This window comes from Varroa jacobsoni, unplaced genomic scaffold, assembly GCF_002532875.2.
Source record: "Varroa jacobsoni isolate VJ856 unplaced genomic scaffold, vjacob_1.0 scaffold_672, whole genome shotgun sequence".
NCBI classification, from domain to species: domain Eukaryota; kingdom Metazoa; phylum Arthropoda; class Arachnida; order Mesostigmata; family Varroidae; genus Varroa; species Varroa jacobsoni.
The window spans coordinates 1-17,940 of NW_019213574.1; the positions used below are offsets into that span (position 1 = coordinate 1).

Below are 17,940 nucleotides of genomic sequence, written 5' to 3' on the forward strand. Positions count from 1 at the left end.
ATATAAACCAAGTATCACATACTAAAAAAACTATAATCTTCATAACCGATTTACTATTTAAATGCTAACAGAAATTTCCGACCTCATTTGCCTCAGTTGCAATATACCAAAAAAACATTTCGAACGAATATCGGAAGAAGGCCCAAAAGCTAGAAAAGGGTCAAAATAGAAGGTTTAGCTTTGCGTCACGTGCTTCGTTCGTATCCCTGAATAATGTGATAAAAATACAATAAAACAAAACTAAAGCTATCGCTACGAAGCGCCAGTGAAGTGGGTTACACTCGCTTCACTAACGGGCTCTTCGGGTATTTTACTAAACCTATTAAATTATATCATTCAATAGATAGACACCTAAGTGCAGTATTGCCACTCTATGTTGATTGAACAGTTTTACCCATTTTTTCTCGCATTTATGATATATAGTGATATTATTTCATCTCTAAACACATTTATACGACGCATTTTCCCATCGGCGCCAAGTAACCTGCCCGCACGGCGGACGGGGCTAGTGCCATTTCTAGACTCCACGAAAATATATCTTCTTGTTTCAAACCTGTACACAAGTCTATTCTGCTAGCAATATTCACTAGTCTATAACATAATTATTCAATAATTCAGTACGTGCCACGAATCTGGGCTTCCAATCATCTTTCAATATTATTAAGTACTCTCAATGAATTTAATCCATCAGTTCTTAGGACGTCCTTTTCTTTCGCTTAGATCCAGATGTTATATTTTTGTCTTGTCCTCTCCATCCTTCGGTGACATAACTAAAAGGACCAACGGTGACGGCTCATCTCCCTTTTCTTATTTCATGCCATAACGCTACTAATAGTTTTGTGCTAAGTGTATATGCATATGACATAGGGCAACGAACACATTAAAATGTATTTATTGCAATCCTGTGCTCACTAGCGGCCCCTCTATTTGGCCGTTGCGTCACGCCGCTTAAAGTGTGTATTAATCATTAATAAGTGCTAATTGTGAGTGTGGAGTTCGACGTAAAGACGCACGTTGTCGCGTTAACTGAAGGTGACGATGATGTGCTATCAGTGATGTGCTATCTTCGAGAATAATTTCAATCTCTTTCTTAAGATCCTCAGCTTCGGGCATGTCGAGAGCCTTCATGCAGAAGGATAGCGCCGCCTCAGAGTTTCCTATTGCGTGTAGGTATCGGGCGTACTTCAGTCGAAGAGCGGCTGGGCGGTATTCCTCTGCAACGAGCAAATAACATGTTAACGTGAGTCAATATACCCTGTCATTCCACTGTATCGTTCATCCAATGATGAAGACAAAAACGACAGTTAATCATTCATCAGACCAAGCCTATTATATATGGTACAGACATATTAGTAGAGCAAGTACGGAATATCAGCTCCTGCTCTATTGTCGGGATCATGGTTTAACTCCAAGCAGTTTTTAGGTCATACACTCTAGGAACAGAAGACTTATACAAACGCACAAGAGCTCTGCAAGACTGAAACACTGTCAGAGTCTTTATGAGTCCGGGCTGTCTTCACCTTCAGTTCGTCTGTTATCTACTTACCCTTTATTTTGTCCCACTCAATCTGAAGTCCGGCTTCCTCGGCTGCATCAGCCAGCAACATGGCTCTTTCTAGCATTTGATTTGCTGCCAGGAGCTGAATACAGCGGCCCACCTCCGCAACTGAAAGTAATGCTACCGCAGCCTTCGTGCGCTGATTAGTCGCCACTAGCGATAGATGCTCTGCCCATTTGCACACGACATCACACTGCTCGACGCGTGATAGTGAACACTGATGAACAGAAACGACCCGATTAAATGAAACAGGTTGAAAAAAAGAAACGGGTGTTGATTTTTGTACTATGTGTTATGAACCAGTGCTCTCCTATATATATATATCTATATATCGGAGCAGCCTCGGCGGGCGTTTTTAAATAACCTTGAAACTAGCGTTATGCTTTTTTACTATATAATAAAGGTACTCTCTGTCACTTTGCATACACGCCTGACCGTTCCAGCACTTTCTGGAAAACCAAATATCTACAATTAGTGTTCCTATATGTAATTTTCTATCTATGGCTTTTCGGAGTGAATCGATAATGGGATATGCTTGCCCTCCACTGGCCCTTTTAAGGCATAAAAGGTCCCATAGTCACTTGAAGCTAGATCGGGACAATAGGTGTCTTAAAATCAACTTTGAATATTCCTTTGTTTAATTTAGGAAGTAATAAAGGCATGGCGATGATGCCTATCGCTGCCTTTCCACGGGGACGCCATTTTCTCGCCTGGTCCCACTTCAAGGCTCCAAATTTTGCTTTCGTCAAAAGCCCTCTTAATTGCAGCAATGTGTTTTTGTTTTTCCTATTCCGACGTTTAATCACCTTTTTGTTGGTCTTTAACACTTTAATCTCCTAATGAGTGAAAACTGAGTTATTCCAAGTGGGGCAAAAAACATTTTTTAGTATAAAAATACTTAGAGTTTTTATTTCTCAAAATCTACCATTCAATTTCAAATTCCCTGTAGAATTCGCTTGTAATAGCCATATATAAACATGTATACATACTGTACATACACACTAGGTTAGGAGGGCCTAGTCCTAATGATAGCTTAGTGGGTAACGTATTTGACCCCGAACGGCGATAGTGAACTCGAATTACAAAGGGGCCTAATTAGTATCGCATGCTGTATTATACAAAATACGTCAAATTCTCCTGCGAGTTGGTCTTCTTGAAGTAAGCTTCAAAAGACTGTCATCGTTACCAGAAACACCACCGGTGCAAATATAAACCGAATAGAATATATGGTTACGCTGAATATTGGGCCACGTCTCTTCGTTTGCTTTACCAGAAGGTCTGAAAAACGGCACCAGTAGTCGTAATGCAGTGATAAGGTGTGATTTATTAGCTAATTCGGCTCTATTAAATAAAAATGACTTAACCACAATCTTAACGAAATGAAAAAGTCTGTCAGGATATCGCCCGTAGGTAGGCGCACTAAGAGACAGACAACACCTCGGAAAGTAGCAACAAGTACCCAAAATATTAAATATAGCTTACCGATCTCTGAAATATGTAATATCAAAATAGGTGATATTTCACATAACGATGTACACAAGTATATATATGAAATCGAAACAAGGTAAGATGATACAATGTATGTAATCACTTACCCCTATAAGGAATATCACCCGTCTGTGTGCGAAAAGTTAATTAGGTAAGCCAGCGAGCAAAAAGACGACGTGGTTGCCCAAATATATTAAACAGTTTATAAAGTTCCATCAAATAAAGTGCTACAATATGTACGTCCATCGCCTGCCTAATAAGCTTCAAGATGAATACGCAACATTCGCCATTTGACCGTCACTTTGCAGTCTTCGACCCGCATCCGCCGTTTCATCGCTTTTCTAGCCCATAGACTTTGTCTTTTGCTAGTCGGCTGTGCTGTCTATATAGTTTCATTGCCATACATATATTGCATTTTAGATGCTACCTGCTAATTGTTCGTTAGAAGGGTACCATAACAAGTCGTACCTTGGCGAGCCATACGCTCTTATCCCACTGTGCGTTACTTTGTAGGTATCTACAAGCGTCAAGGGCTTTGTTGATTACACAAAGAAGTTGTACACCTAGCTGAGTGTCTCCGGACGCGATCAGGTTGGTCGCCACGAGCTTCACCACCGAAGACTGTGACGCGTTCTCTGTTTTGAGACAAGCGATTAAGCAAGCTCTGAAACCCATAGATCAACAAGAACATAAGCAGCAAAAATAAGAAGATATGTCATTCAAATAGGCTCATATAGACATAACAATAAATACATCCATAAACTTTCTAAAGGAATACAAGAAGATGATGATTTATTTCTTATATTATAGATATTAAAAGGCGGTTCAATGGTAATATGTTTGCCACCATTTCTGCCACTGAACGTAAGGTAAGTAATCCATTCGAAACCGCGCATTAACACATTTCATTTTGTGTTTAAAGCCTGGCGCGAATACCCGACGTTAAACATGTGACGTTGATTTAATGTAAAAGCAATATCTTTACACCCATTTTGTAACGTATTCTCTATTGTACAGTTGAATCCTAGTCAAAATCCAACTAAACAACGGCGAAAGCCTTCTTAACATGTCAGCCAACAACTTGTACCTTTACTTCAAGCAGTTCTTCTAGCACATCTGGGACGTATGCACATCATGTATATAAATATACAGAGTTTGTCTAAATTGAAATTACCTCAGCGCATCATGGGTGAAGTGTGGGTTCGGCGGCTCCGTTTCAAGCAGCAACTGCACAGCTCGATCAGTATCGCCCAGAAGAAGAAATTCGTCAAGGCAACATTGTGTGAGCTATATTAACATGTATCCAAGAACAAGAGATTGTTATTATTTATCAAAGTCGAACTCGATCAGCTTCGTATAATGTCTAGTAATGAACTGGAAGTAGCCCATAGCTATTTCGCTCTGAGATTCTAATATACTGATTGATTAGTAACAACTTTACCTTCGTTCCCTGCAGAACCGGACAAACAGAATATTGCATCTATACGTATTGTTTGACAATTCCCCCAATTTAAATTTTTTTCGTAATTTAGCTTTTGAACATTATTTATATTTTTCAGTTTATGATGTTCGCCTGAAAACAATAGTTATGCTTACCTGGTAATTGCTTCCTCGTTTACTCTCGTGCAGCATCGCCCGGTATAGCTGTGTTCGACGGTACTCCTTTTGCGGTAGAAGAAGATCAAAGGACGGTGGAAGACTTCTTCTAACCGGATCAACCAACGACTCAAACATGGTCCAAAAACGAATAGCTTCATCATCGCCAAATAGCCTGAGATAAATTAGCACCCATGAAGATTATGCGCAGGCGTAATAAAACATTGCAAGTGTGGCCCTTATAATCAAGTCGACTGAATCGGCTAGCACTGTAGTAACTAGTGGTATATTTATCAGTGTCGTGTTCTAGAAGCCAGGTTCCATCCTCAGTTTTAGATGTTTACGTAGCATATGGTAAAATGGCATTACAGTTACAAAATAGCGACAATGGAAAATAACGTAGATCTAAAGACAGTAAAAACAAAAATATATTTCTAATTGGAACGGATGCTGTTTCACTGTAAGCCTACGACCCTCTAGAACTGGAAGTCTGACTTTTCCTCACTGTTCTAAATCCATCTATACTGCAAGCCTGCTTTTGCTTATATATCAGGCTTCAACAAACGAACGTAATCTCACCGAAGGATTGCGATCAAAACGCTATTTGTATCCTAGTATTTTAGCTTAGCATTAATTACCTGGCAATAATTAGTGCGCGCTCAGCGACGCTCGCCTTTACCAATGCCTCCCATACTTCGGGCTCTAGATCGGCCAACATGCTTCGCGCTAAAGCCGTATCTTCGCTGTTTACAAAACTTCGCAGTGATGACATGACAGCCAGGGGATCAACTTCCTGTTGACTGCACGGCAGATGTTGCAAAATGGCTTTGAGATGCAACGCTGAGTTTGGCGAGAGGATAGCTGGCAAGAATGGCATCTCTTCGAAGAAGTAATCGGCAATCGAGCTTGCTGGATGCGGTTTGAGCTCCATGTCCATAATGGTGATTGTGCCATTGGCCCAGGCAAGAAGAGGTCGCATAGAGCCGGCCCAATCTACATGTGAGACTTCGCCTCGGCCAGTTTTCAATGATGTTAGACGATTCATCTACGAAATGAGCAAACACACAACGGAGATACTAATAGCAAAGAATCGTTCTCGATATACTGCAATAATGAGCTCTCACTCGAACTTATACATTAAAATATACCTCATTTGGTATCGTTTCATGTCCATGAAGTGTTTAAAAAAACTTGTCTATCCTGAACATACCGTATGATCCGCTGTTGCTTCCCATAGCTCTACTGCGTCTTGGAACAAAACAATGATCTTCATGTTTCCCCTACCAGGAGCGAAAACCACCTTGCGGACGGCACCGCGCTGCGACGGTGTGGTCTCACTTTTTTTAGTTGTTATGTCCCAGAGCGACAGGTTACCATCTGAATCGCCTAGCACTAATTTGTCAGCCTATCAATTGAGTCGCACATACGTACAACAGAATGATAAATTAATGGTATTGTATTTAAAAAAAAATATATATTTTATTTGAGCACAAAATAAATGCATACTGGTGTTATTGCCATAATTATCACATATTTAACATGCTGTCTGATATATAATGGACGTGTTAATTTTTACGGTGACACACACAGTAATTAACAGTTTAGCGATTGAGACATTTGCACGGCGTTATCTTACACGAGATGGAGCTATGATAGGTCCTATAGCAACATACTGACTTGACTGAATCCTCTAACCTTCGTCATCATTATGATCATCATAAGATTATCGTCGTTGCTAACGGCCTACCGTAACCGATATCCAAAAGCTTAGAGTTGGAGATGTACAGACATTTTTTCTTTTGTTTGGCTACTATTTTATCTCGACGACAGAAGTCTGAAGCAGGCTAAATACGTTTTTCACAAGGAACTGCATAAACCCAGGATACATAAACTAAGCATTAGAATGAAACAACTCGAACCTATCACACTTGCCTTCCACGCCGTGCATGTTATTGAACCAGAAGAAACAGGCACAAGTATGCGCATATTGCTTTTTAACACAGATCCTTCCACAGTGAAGAAGCAGACCTACAATAACGAAAAAAGTGTCTCGTATAATGTTGCTCTCCATTTTCCAAAGTCTAAGATTGTTGGGTGAGTTTAACTACAGTGATATCCACTCGCTTACTCAGACAAGCAAACGTTTCTCTTACACCACTCTATAGTGCTTATCAATTAGTCAAGAGTTAAATAAATTAGTTAAACGAGTAAGTATTAGGTCATGGTAGTATTTGGCGTAACGCTCGAGGAACCTATCCACTAAAAAGTGTTGAAACTCTTTACCTTGCTCTGGGCATCGATCGCGAGAAAGTGCTCCTTTACAAATTGCTGATGTTGTCCCTTGCTAGTTTTTTTTCCATTTTCAACTGCTTGTGTGTCTTGTTGATCATTAGCTGGAGGCTTCAGGAAGATGGGCTCGGTCTGTTTAGGCGGCGAAGCTATGCCAGCCTCTTCGCCCATTTCGGAATGTTTACGCCGTAAGGCTGACCGAGGGCTCCATTCAAGGCATGAGATGCTGCGAAAGTTTTGCGACACTGTCGAGAGGAGGCTGAGATTGCGTAGATCCCAAAGTTCAAACGGTTGATCCTTGAAGGCTACAATGAAGTATTGCCTGAGTCAAAACAGCAGCAAACCAGAATGCCAGAAGTAACGCTAATATAAATGCGAAAAGTTAGCTAGCAACACAGACATTAAATCAACTGGTTTCCATTGCAGTTAATTTCTGATTACCAGTCCTGTTTACAAAATACAAATGTTTTAAATGTGTCTATTTACTCCCGATCTCACGAATGTATCGACATATATGTTCACGTTATTCAGCTCCCTTTTAGGCCAAAGCTTATTTAATTGGGTCGATTAGTTAAATACAAACGTTTGAGAACCATCATATGTTTTGCTTGCGTCTCGAAAAAAAGGTCGTTCGTGCATGTTGTGCACGAGATACGCTGTTATTATAAGGCGCTGCATAAGTCTGTTTAAAGCTTAGTATTTTCCAAGTGATTTTCACCACGCACCCGTATTTGGAGACCGCCACAAGCTCTATCGGTTTCTCGTCCGCTCGATCTGATCGAATCTGTCGAACTCGCCCTGAGGTAACTTCAGTCAAATTTAGTTCATTCTTTATGTTGCTGTTTTGCGTTGACTGCACCTTTATTGCAACGACAACGAGAATAAAAAAATTCGTTACTATAATCACAATATCCATATAGCAATCTACTAGGTATCTTCGACGATCATACTAACCGTTAGTTAAGGGCAGCCCAGATTACTTTGATAGTAGATTATGCTTTCCCTCTGACATAGCCACTAGCCTGCATATATATATATATATATGTTACATACATATGTGTATGCATTCTACGTACACAAAAGTAAATTATTTTTGTTAATTATTTGCCCTATGTAATCGAACATTGTTAGTGTGCGCTAAAGTAAAAGTCGCAACTGCTATGATGATGTTAATCTGCAAGTATCAGAAAGACACCGATGTTGAAAAATAGCAAACAAAAAAATCATTTCTTCACCTGTAGCGTCGCGTTAGCAAATGATAGAAAACTGGTGAGCCCGGTCCACTCAATACCCCTAACAGCTGTTGTGTGAACGCAGATATTACGTTCGACGGCTCCAGTTGCAACGTTTAAGACCTAGTTGGATATAATGAATATTAATGGAATCGCTAACGTCAAAACGCATGTGTCAGAAATGACGAATACATGATAAAAACCTTTGGGGTACATCAAGTTCACAAGCGTCCCACAGCTTCCGTAGAAAAAGCTTATACACAAAAATGTAAATGTTTGTTTTAGAAATGCATTAATGTTCTACTTTCTACTTTTTCTACTTCTCTACTTTCTGCGACTTTGAGATTCTGTCTCCAATAAACGATTTTCTGACATCAGCTAACCTTCTCGCCTCAATTACGACCGATCCTTTTTTTTATCATAAATTTGAAACCCCGTTTTGCCGTCGAGAAGCTACTAGGAGATTTAGAGAATTACCTGTACGTTCCCCGTACCGACAGCGCAAGCCAGAAGCGGACGGTAAGTCTTCCAGTTTTTAAATGTGACAGGTGGGCACATCTTCATACAATGTGGCAACGTTGAAAGCGTCTCCAAGGCGGCCGTGAGCACCAACCGTCGTTTACCCTGAAATTCGTTGACCTCATTGAACAGTGCAGTGCGTATGACCACTATTTGTAAAATATGAAGCAAGCATATCGATTAAGAGAAAAACATTAATTAACATTCATTGCTTCGAATGCTCCTCACGTCCTGCGAAGGTAGCGTTTTTTTTTGATCACCACATTGCAGACATAATAAGCAAAATCAGCTCTTCAAAACATGCAATTGTTCGATAGGTATCAAGCATATCCTCACAACATAAGCATCGTATGACGTCGGCTGAGGAACTGTGACTATACAATTGGTACTTATGTCAATCTATAAAAAACAGATTTTAAGAATACGCACTAATTTGGAATCCTTGGCAGGCGGCAGCATCTTGTAGAAAAGTGTCCTACCGTCCTGTAGTACTATTGCCGCTCGAAGGCTTTCGCCCCACAAGATTTTTCTATCGTCATTAGAATCGGTCTAATGTGGAAACAAAAAACGATTTAATAATTTTAGTAAACTGCAAATTTCTGTGAAATATCTAAAAGCTAAAACAAGATGTCAAATTCTCGATCAAGCAATACCAATTTGCGTAAAACAAACGTGAGATGTTAACTCAATGAAGAAACAACTTGCTACGAATGTTTATGATGAAATTGCAAAACGTACCTGCTGAGTTGGGCAGAGCGCAAAAGCAACAATGCGCGAATTTCTTGTAACCATTCGATACGGATCTGATGTAGTTAACGTATCGTAGTGGACATCAAATTGCGCTGCTCGAGCAGACTGATGAAGCCACGATGGGGTAAGAAGAGAAATAGTACCGCTGCTATCTGATTCGCCACATAACCGAGATCCATCAGAGCCACCTACAAGCATTTCATATCTCAGCCGTTGATCCGCATGTATTGCTACACGTTACCAGCTATGATAAGTGAAGTTACGTATTATGCAATGTTGTGAATGGGGAACTCTATTTACAAAAGTCTATTTTATAATGCCAAGCCAAACCAGCTTTATCGGTTTCTGTCACAAACAAAGCGCTATATCTGTTATCTTGAATTACAGTAGGGAAATAAACATATCGGTAGAAACCAACGTGCATTTTGAGTGCTATACACTGCCGTAAAGTAGGCATTTCAAAATAGCTACACGAAAAAGATCTGCTAGCAGTTATTTTAACTGACCAGAGCTGCCTAGTTGTGATTTAGAATCGTCGACCCCCTGTGGAAGTGTAAACGGTTTTCGCTGTCGCACAGTTATCACACCCGAATCATGAAGGCACACCAAACGACCCGTGAGTCGACAAATGCGAACAGCGAATAGGCCCGCCAAACTCCGTTCAACAACCGCCGTTCCTATAACCTGTAAACGTTAGATCATGGAACATCAGATTTAATTATATATATACATTATATACAAAAATATATGTTTTTGTTTTTCGGTAATTGATAATTAGAGTATATTGAGACCAGGTTCCTGAGCTTCTGTGCTAACAAGGATAAAACAGGTAGCTCCGCAAACGAAATATGAAAATCTTAACAGAAACTACGCGCGCGTCCCGCTGAAGAATTCATACGTAGTTTTACATTTGTCTATCGAAGTTCGTCTACAGACTCCGTATAACCTGATTAATCCGTCGCAATACTAAGTATAGGTATCTAAAATCTATTTTATTTAACTGTTCGTCAGTGCGCCTTAATGAATTAATCAGGTGTGACTTGCAAGAGCATCAAGACGGCAATTACTATTCTCTAATACTATAGAAATTCTCTACGCATATATTTATAGAAAAAGAAAAGGCTAACAGGCTATTTTTTTACTATTATCCAGCACCTACCTGCTGTATAACAAAGTCTACAACGACGACATGCCTTGGAAAAACGAGCACTAGTTGGTACCTATGGGCGGGATCGTGCAATACGGCTTGACAATCGGTGAGGTTGCCATACCCTCCCGGCATAAGGTCCATTTCGCTTGAAGGCTGATCACCGCCAGCCCCACTGCCACTAGCTCCACTTCCATGGTGACTGTGGGACCCTGAGACCGTTGTGCCAGCATTAGCTTGTGATGAATTCGCTCCCTGAAACATTGCCTGAACACCTATATATAGGTGGACACCGGGATACGACATTGAACAATTGAGCGTAGGATTAATATTTTGTATACACGTTATACAAGAATTGGAATAAAAGCTTTAAGCCAAAAGTACGTTTACGTGATTCTACATTAGGAGCCTCAATATATGTGTCCTATCTGTGTATTGAATCAAACTTAATTCAAACGTAGTATATGTTCTACAGTTAAACAACCAATCACTTGTGTAGTAGATAGGTTTACCCAGCGTATAGTACTCACTACACAAGCCATATTTGGATGAATAAACAAATAAAATAAAATGGCACTTGGCAAAAATCTTAGACCTAGGTATTTATTAGCGATTCCGGTGTGCAGTTTATTTGAACCACGTACTTACAGTACTTACGGAATACCACGTGAAGTTGTCTAAGTAGCAGAGACTTACCACTGAGCAATCTACTTCTCCTGGGGTTTTCAGTAGGTGTCTGAGCCTGACTGTTCGTCCCACCTCCTGGTGCATGCGGAAGGTTCACATCAAGCCTTCGTAAGGGAGCTTGAGGTGCCCTGGCCGGATTGAGATCGTCCACCAACCATAAGTGCTCCAACGTTACCACTATGGAAAGAACCAGAGCAGACAAATATAGAAGCACGCGTTTCGCATAATATAGTGTTAATATCAATCCAACAAGAATTAAGTGAGTTTTAAAGAATCAACTTTTTTTCGATAGACCTCTGTTTCTTAGTTAAATAAATGTATGCTCGATTATGGTTAAGCAAAACCAGTCTACACAGATTATAATAGTATACAGCTTGTACTTTTACAAATATACGCTAATCCTCTTTCCTTGAGCATTAATAAGCAAACATAAAACAACAACATCTCAAGTACCCCATAGCAAAATGCTAATTAAGGGAAATACTGGAAACGTCCAAACGGTACTTTCTTAAAACTAATGACTCGTCAAAAAGAGAAAGAAAGCAAGGGAGCTTGACTGTGACAGGACTTTCTGATTTTACCATGAGTCATTTTCTCTTCGATCTTTTTTGGCTCGTTCAGTAACGTAGTTTTACCGACATCTGGATCTTTGCTCGTCACCAGCTTAACATAAAGCCAACTCACAGGCAATGGAAGCTTCCGAAAAGGGGTCGACGGAAAATGCTGTGAACTTTTCTCCACCTGCTTCTCGAAGGAAATCTTTCTTCCAAACCAGAAGTTCACGTTCAGTGTCCCACAGAACAAGGTATGAGTGTTCGTAAAGGACCAGCAGCAATGGGTAGGATGCGTCATTATATGCCATCCAATGCATATCTTAAACAAAAAAAAAAAGTCAAAAAGTATCTTCTCAGTTCTTGCCGCGGGACAATACAATGCATTTATTATTAACACAAAAATTACAGCATGTCAGCCAACTGCAGAGGCACATCTTCGTTACAGAAATCTCACTTACTACTGTCAATTATTCAGAAGCACGACGGAAAGCCCATTTGGTAAGTATATTTTGGCTTTATTAAACAGCCTCCAGCCTCAAGGGAGTATGATTCTATTTTAATAGCAGATCAACTGAATATTGAAATGTTTTAAGCGTACGTCACAAAGATGATTAAAAGATCGCTCGGCATTATCATTATATCTTACCAATGACTGTCTTATGGCCAGGTTGAGCAAGTTCGGCTTTGATCGTTCCCGTAGCCACGTTCCAAACAGTTACAACACCGGCACTATCTGCCGCGGCCAATCTTAATGTATATGGTCGCGCCTATACGCCGCAGTACAACAAACCCAAAGATTTATTATGAATACATAATAAATTTTCTAGATATACATTGTTCCAGAAGTTACAATACAACAACAATACAAATGATAAAAGCATTTTGCCAACGTTTGTTACATTTGAATTAGCACTAAGCACAACGTAGAAAGAAAAACACTTGACCGACCTTAGGGAAAAATATATAATTAGTAACAGAAGCTATTAATAGTTCATCGGTTTAGCCTGTCATAATAGCGTGCTTCAATCATAAATCCCTTACTTTGTCATGGTAGTGCAGATGACGGGACCATCGGATTCGGGTGACATCATGCCTGCCTCCTCCCTGAAGACATTGGACGGTGGTCACACTACGGGAATCTAAAACGACAATGTTACTTTGGCTTCCATATGCGACCAGACCCTGCGGCCCCCTAAAAACAACCAAGGTAAATACAAATAAGATGTACGTAAACATTCAATTAGAGAATACTCAACGAAATAAATAATTCTTTATTTGATCACATCTGCCTGTGGTATACACACTTTGGCGGGCTTGACAAAAGGCATCTGACTTTTTTTTAGCCAGAGGTTTAATCCTTTCTATACAGTTACTATCATTATTATTTACACTGTACATAACAGTCATACATGCACCAGTATAAAATTAAAAATGTATTTCTTTTGTTGAGCTTATTACGATATTTTCAGCCATAATTTTAAAAGTGAAAAGCACGTTAATCGTTTACAAAGACTTGACCCTTTATATATGAACCAGGTTTTCAAAGGTAAAGTTTATACTCGTTATTCGAACTTGTTTTATGTACTTTAACACAATTAGTAGAATATCAACAGCCGTATTGTACATTTCTCTCGGTTAGCACATGATATCTAGCAGCCTTTCTCTGAAACTCCTGTTTGTATTCCGACCAACATTCTACTAAAAAAACACAATATCTATCAGAGCCTACAGTTCGAAAATCGTTCACCATGAGCATCTCATCTACGCTCATTATCCTGTCCCACTCCAAAGCGCCATCTTAGTGAGTTCCTTTAGCTAATCTTTCTGTGGCTGGTCTCTTTCTATGTTACGTACAAGGATCCGTAACGCTCATCACCTCCACCCGAAAAAATCCCAGCTAATAGCTCCTAGAATTGCCCTGTTAGAATCTAATAAATGGGATAGAAATATGTAGGACAAACGACGTGAATTAAAAAAAAATACTTTATACATGGTCTGGAATAACTGATTCGCTCATATGAAGGTCATCTTAGACATGCTAATTACTTCCGAGCCAGTCGAGGGGAGCTGACTTCAGACACTAGTGGTTCAAGCACTTGCGTGCGTGATACTTATCGTTGTACGTACTAGCGAAGAGAAGTTACTCTAGAAGAAGTAGATCTGATCCGGTTTAATGGCGATTCTTTTTGAGGCTTACAACGTATAGTCCGTATGCAAACATTTATTGCATGCGTTTATATCAAAAGTAGGTTATTTTACACATAATGTTCCTTCCCATCTTGTCTATTACCTATTACACTACTGCATTGATATTCTTTGCATGTTTCTACTACGTGGTTAGCACTTTTACTACTTCTTATGAGGTAAAATGCAGTAAATATAAATATGTCACGTAACGAATATGCCTAAATCTAAAGCAATCGGGACAATATTTACGCAGCTGAAACGGCATATAGTAAGCACTGAACGATTGATTGCACGTTAATTAGTCGACGTTCATGTTATTTGCGTGCAAAGTTCTTATACGGACTTACTACCTATAAATACGGTAAAAGTAATTTCATCAAATCACTGCGAAGTTCATTGATGTAGTAATGGTGGTCCATAAATTAAACGTTGAATATTCTCTAATATGTAAAGTTACCATCCCACATTATTGCCCTAAACATTTTTTTTCGCGTCTTATCTACTTACTACACGATCAAGGCAGGCTCGATGTTTTCACTATGCAACGTTGCTGTACGACGGACTAATTGACTAACTCACCAATCGAGAGCATCCTTATTGCCAGGATTAAGTATTCCAGGGATAAGCCGGGGGCTGACTTTCACCACCGTTGGGGTGGAACCCTCATCCGTAGCCGTATCCGACATCGGCGGAAGTCAAATCAGGTGCCCCTCGGACTCACACACACTCACACACACACACGCACACTCACCCCTGTTCGCTGGAACTAGAATGACAGTTATCGCTACAATAGGGTGAATAGTGAATTACACTCAAAGCCGAAGATAAAGTCGTTATTAAACATTTACACGCGCATAATTGTGACACATATTATTGAAAAACAATCGTTCAGCATTATTTGCCACTTCACTCACACCGATCGGCAACAAACGTACACAAAATTTTGTTCGCTGTCACCTAGTTTTTTCTCGGAGGGCTCTTGAAATTCGTGACAAATTTTCTCACTAAGAGACATTGGCCAATACACATAGTGCCTGCGGCTTCCGCGGCAGCAATTGTCAATAACTCGTATACAGCCCCCTATCTATCCTCCTGTATAAAACTGGTGGCCCATGCGTTAAGGCAACCGCACAATCTACACACCAGCTGACGGCTGGTTCTAGTTGCACTTGCAGTGGCGGCCCCGCAACAGGAGCAGTGTCAGCGACAGCAGTGATAGCGGCGGTGGCGATAGAAACATGCGAACATCTGGAGAAAGAGCAATAAGGGAAAGGGATGATTGGTTAGGGGCGACTGGGGCGTACCTTGCAGGTAGCTCTTCAGCTACTATTCACGGAACAACGAAGTACATAGATACACACACAGTGACAGACAGACAGGGCACCGGTTTTTACACATCCAACCACACTATCCCCCACGCATTTCTGCTTTAATAGTTTGCGAACCTCTTGTTGTATAAGGCAGGTGTCATTGTTTTACTGCAACAGGAAGCGCAATTCAAGCCAGCCTCTCCAAGCGGGCGATCTCTTTCCATCGTGATAGCAGCGAATAGCTATTTTCCAGGCGATAGGGAATCGAAGAGCGCAGCATGGAGCGTGCTGTTGGAGAATTTCTCTGATGGATCGTCACTTTTAAAAATTGCCGCCTTTACACCAAAAGCCTATACGTGGGCCAAACGCCCGGTCAGCGAGGCTGGCGCCATCTCGTCACTGTACTCAGCCTTGGGCTTGTGTTTGTTGTGGTCTGTGTTGTTGTTAATTCCTGGCCTGTCGTCAGCTACGTGATGATCGCGCTCGTCATTAGCGAGTTTATAGATATATATAGTTAAGGTTAAACCTTTAAGCAGCAGAGCAGCCAGTATTATTTACGAGTGACTGTTGAGTTGAGGTTGGGTGTCAAGCGTCGTTCAGAGCGGTGCTGCCGCACTGCAGTCGTGCTTAAACCGATTGGATTTTTAGGCATCAAGCGAAGAAATCGTTTGTGGTGTTGTTTGATTTCTTGGCTTGCGCACAATAACTCAGCGACATCTGCGATGCTCAGCTCGAAGATCGTCCTCAGTGGACTGCATATTTCGCGCCGGTTCGCTTCGAACAAGGTTGCCGTGGTACGTACGTAACCACCGAATACATCAATCAACCACTTCATTCAGTGTCATCTAAACCTTGCGTTTCCTTGGCTGTGTTGTTCGGCCGTGATCTCTGTGTATTAGACGCTTTTAGAGGCTGTCAAGTTTGGAAGCTGACATCTTTTTGCCTTCAGATCATTGTAGAACCATATAACATTGTCAAGGAAAAAAGGACTTTAATTGATCGATAAATACGGCCACTGCCCATGCAATAGGGCATATTTGTGTGATTGGTGTAGGAATCCACAGCACAGTAGTTTTCTTCTCTCTGATATATGTAAACTATATCAGCCTGACTCTTAAACGCGCGTGAATGGTCCGGCGTTAACTTGGCGACGGACGGGTCTTTCAACTCGCGTAGTACATTTTATGTTTGTGATCGAAGTGCTTTAACAAGTCACGTTCGACGATCTCGTTTTTCTGGAGCTCATAGAGTTCCGATTTATCACAGCCTTGAGGTACAAAGATCCTGTTAGTTGTGTCAATATACGAATTGCTGCTGTGGAATAGTCAATAGAAAAAATGGCAGACAAAGAAGATCTTCAGACTCAGCTAGAGACCTACCATGTACAACTGCAACAGGTGGAGGCTGCGCTTGCATCCAATCCAGATGACCCTGACTTGCGTAAACTGCGTGAAGACCTTTGTGAAGTTATAAGCTTAACAAAAAGTCTCTCCGCTAGCTCTCGCAATAGTGATCTCCGGTCGGTGACCCATGCAGAGGACAGTGGCGGCGTATGTGGGTCAGGGATTGTCGGGTCCGCTGGCTCCACGGGCCGTTGGCAAGTTGGGGATCGTGTAAGTGCCCCCTGGGCCGAAGATGGAAATTACTATGATGCAACCGTCGTGGCTATAAGCAGCAGCGATGGACTGGTTACTGTCGATTTCGAAGAATACCCGAACAACGAGACTGTACACATGAGCGAGCTAAAGCCGCGTAACAGCGGGGGGCATGCAACGAAAGGTGGAAAAAAAGCCCATGTGGCAGCGCAGAAGGAGTACAAGAAGCAGAAGGCCATGAAAAAAAAGGAACGCCTTAAGGAGATTGAGCAGCAGCGCGAGGCCGACAAGAAAATCTGGCAGAACTTCAGCGCGAAAGCCCAACACAAGAAAAAGGGTGTCACGAAAAAGAGTATTTTTGCTACACCCGAAAGCGTCGCCGGCCGGGTAGGAATCGGCACTTGCGGTGTTGCAGATCGGCCGATGACCGAATACCATCAGATAGAAAAACATCAGGTCGTCAAGAAGACCTCGCTCCAGCACCCGTGTAACTTGCCTGGACCCGCGGGCCTTAATTGACCAGCAGATAACGTTTACACACGACCAATGCTATTGTTTGTCGCTAATGAGATCGCGGCAATTTAATGCAAAAAAGCATAACATTGTTATTGGTCCTGCCAAATTAAAAGCTGGACCATATTACAGGATCCAATGGCATTTGGTACGTAGCGACGTCACTCGAAGGTGGCGCAGTCGTTAATGATTTGAACACAGTTATTAGCACCAATAGTTTATTATTTAATTATAAACGGAACATTAAGATTTGAGGCTTGATTCAGACGAGAACTGCATGGCTAATAAATTATTCTAAGTTACATTAAGAATCGCGTATGCCAGTGAAAGTACTTAAACTTGATTCGATCAATAGATACAATTTTCGAAGCACATACACGTTCAAGCTATGGTTGTATCTTCTTGACTCGTCGAGTCAAAGATCTCTTTCGTTTTTTCGATGCGCGCCCTTCGATTGACGTCTATGCGTACCGCCGTCATACGAAAAAGGTATCTACCATTAAAACTTATATCCA

At 41.0% G+C, this 17,940-nt stretch overlaps 3 protein-coding genes across 3 annotated transcripts in view; 2 read left to right on the forward strand and 1 right to left on the reverse strand.

The window, feature by feature from the left end:
* Positions 1-27: 27 nt before the first annotated feature.
* Positions 28-15,235, reverse strand: LOC111262531 (WD repeat-containing protein 11). Its single transcript, XM_022836856.2, has 21 exons — positions 14,587-15,235; positions 12,862-13,012; positions 12,467-12,587; positions 11,951-12,139; positions 11,276-11,443; positions 10,592-10,854; positions 9,939-10,116; positions 9,421-9,620; positions 9,112-9,231; positions 8,641-8,787; positions 8,167-8,286; positions 7,657-7,790; positions 6,926-7,253; positions 6,575-6,670; positions 5,853-6,047; positions 5,281-5,687; positions 4,643-4,817; positions 4,221-4,333; positions 3,515-3,710; positions 1,547-1,775; positions 28-1,214 (listed from the first exon to the last, which is right to left on the reverse strand). The coding sequence occupies exons 1-21, from the start codon at positions 14,691-14,693 to the stop codon at positions 961-963; spliced, it is 3,891 nt and encodes a 1,296-aa protein (XP_022692591.1). The 5' UTR covers positions 14,694-15,235; the 3' UTR covers positions 28-960.
* A 525-nt stretch (positions 15,236-15,760) lies between these two features.
* Positions 15,761-17,940, forward strand: part of LOC111262530 (putative glutamine amidotransferase-like class 1 domain-containing protein 3B, mitochondrial) — an 8,116-nt gene continuing 5,936 nt past the window's right edge. Inside the window, exon 1 of the mRNA XM_022836855.2 lies at positions 15,761-16,111. Within this exon, the coding sequence (XP_022692590.1) occupies positions 16,040-16,111 (72 nt within the window). The 5' untranslated portion in view covers positions 15,761-16,039. The remainder of the gene's footprint in view (positions 16,112-17,940) is intronic.
* On the forward strand, positions 16,118-17,754 carry Spf30 (survival of motor neuron-related-splicing factor 30). Its single transcript, XM_022836854.2, has one exon. The coding sequence runs from the start codon at positions 16,655-16,657 to the stop codon at positions 17,429-17,431; it is 777 nt and encodes a 258-aa protein (XP_022692589.1). The 5' UTR covers positions 16,118-16,654; the 3' UTR covers positions 17,432-17,754.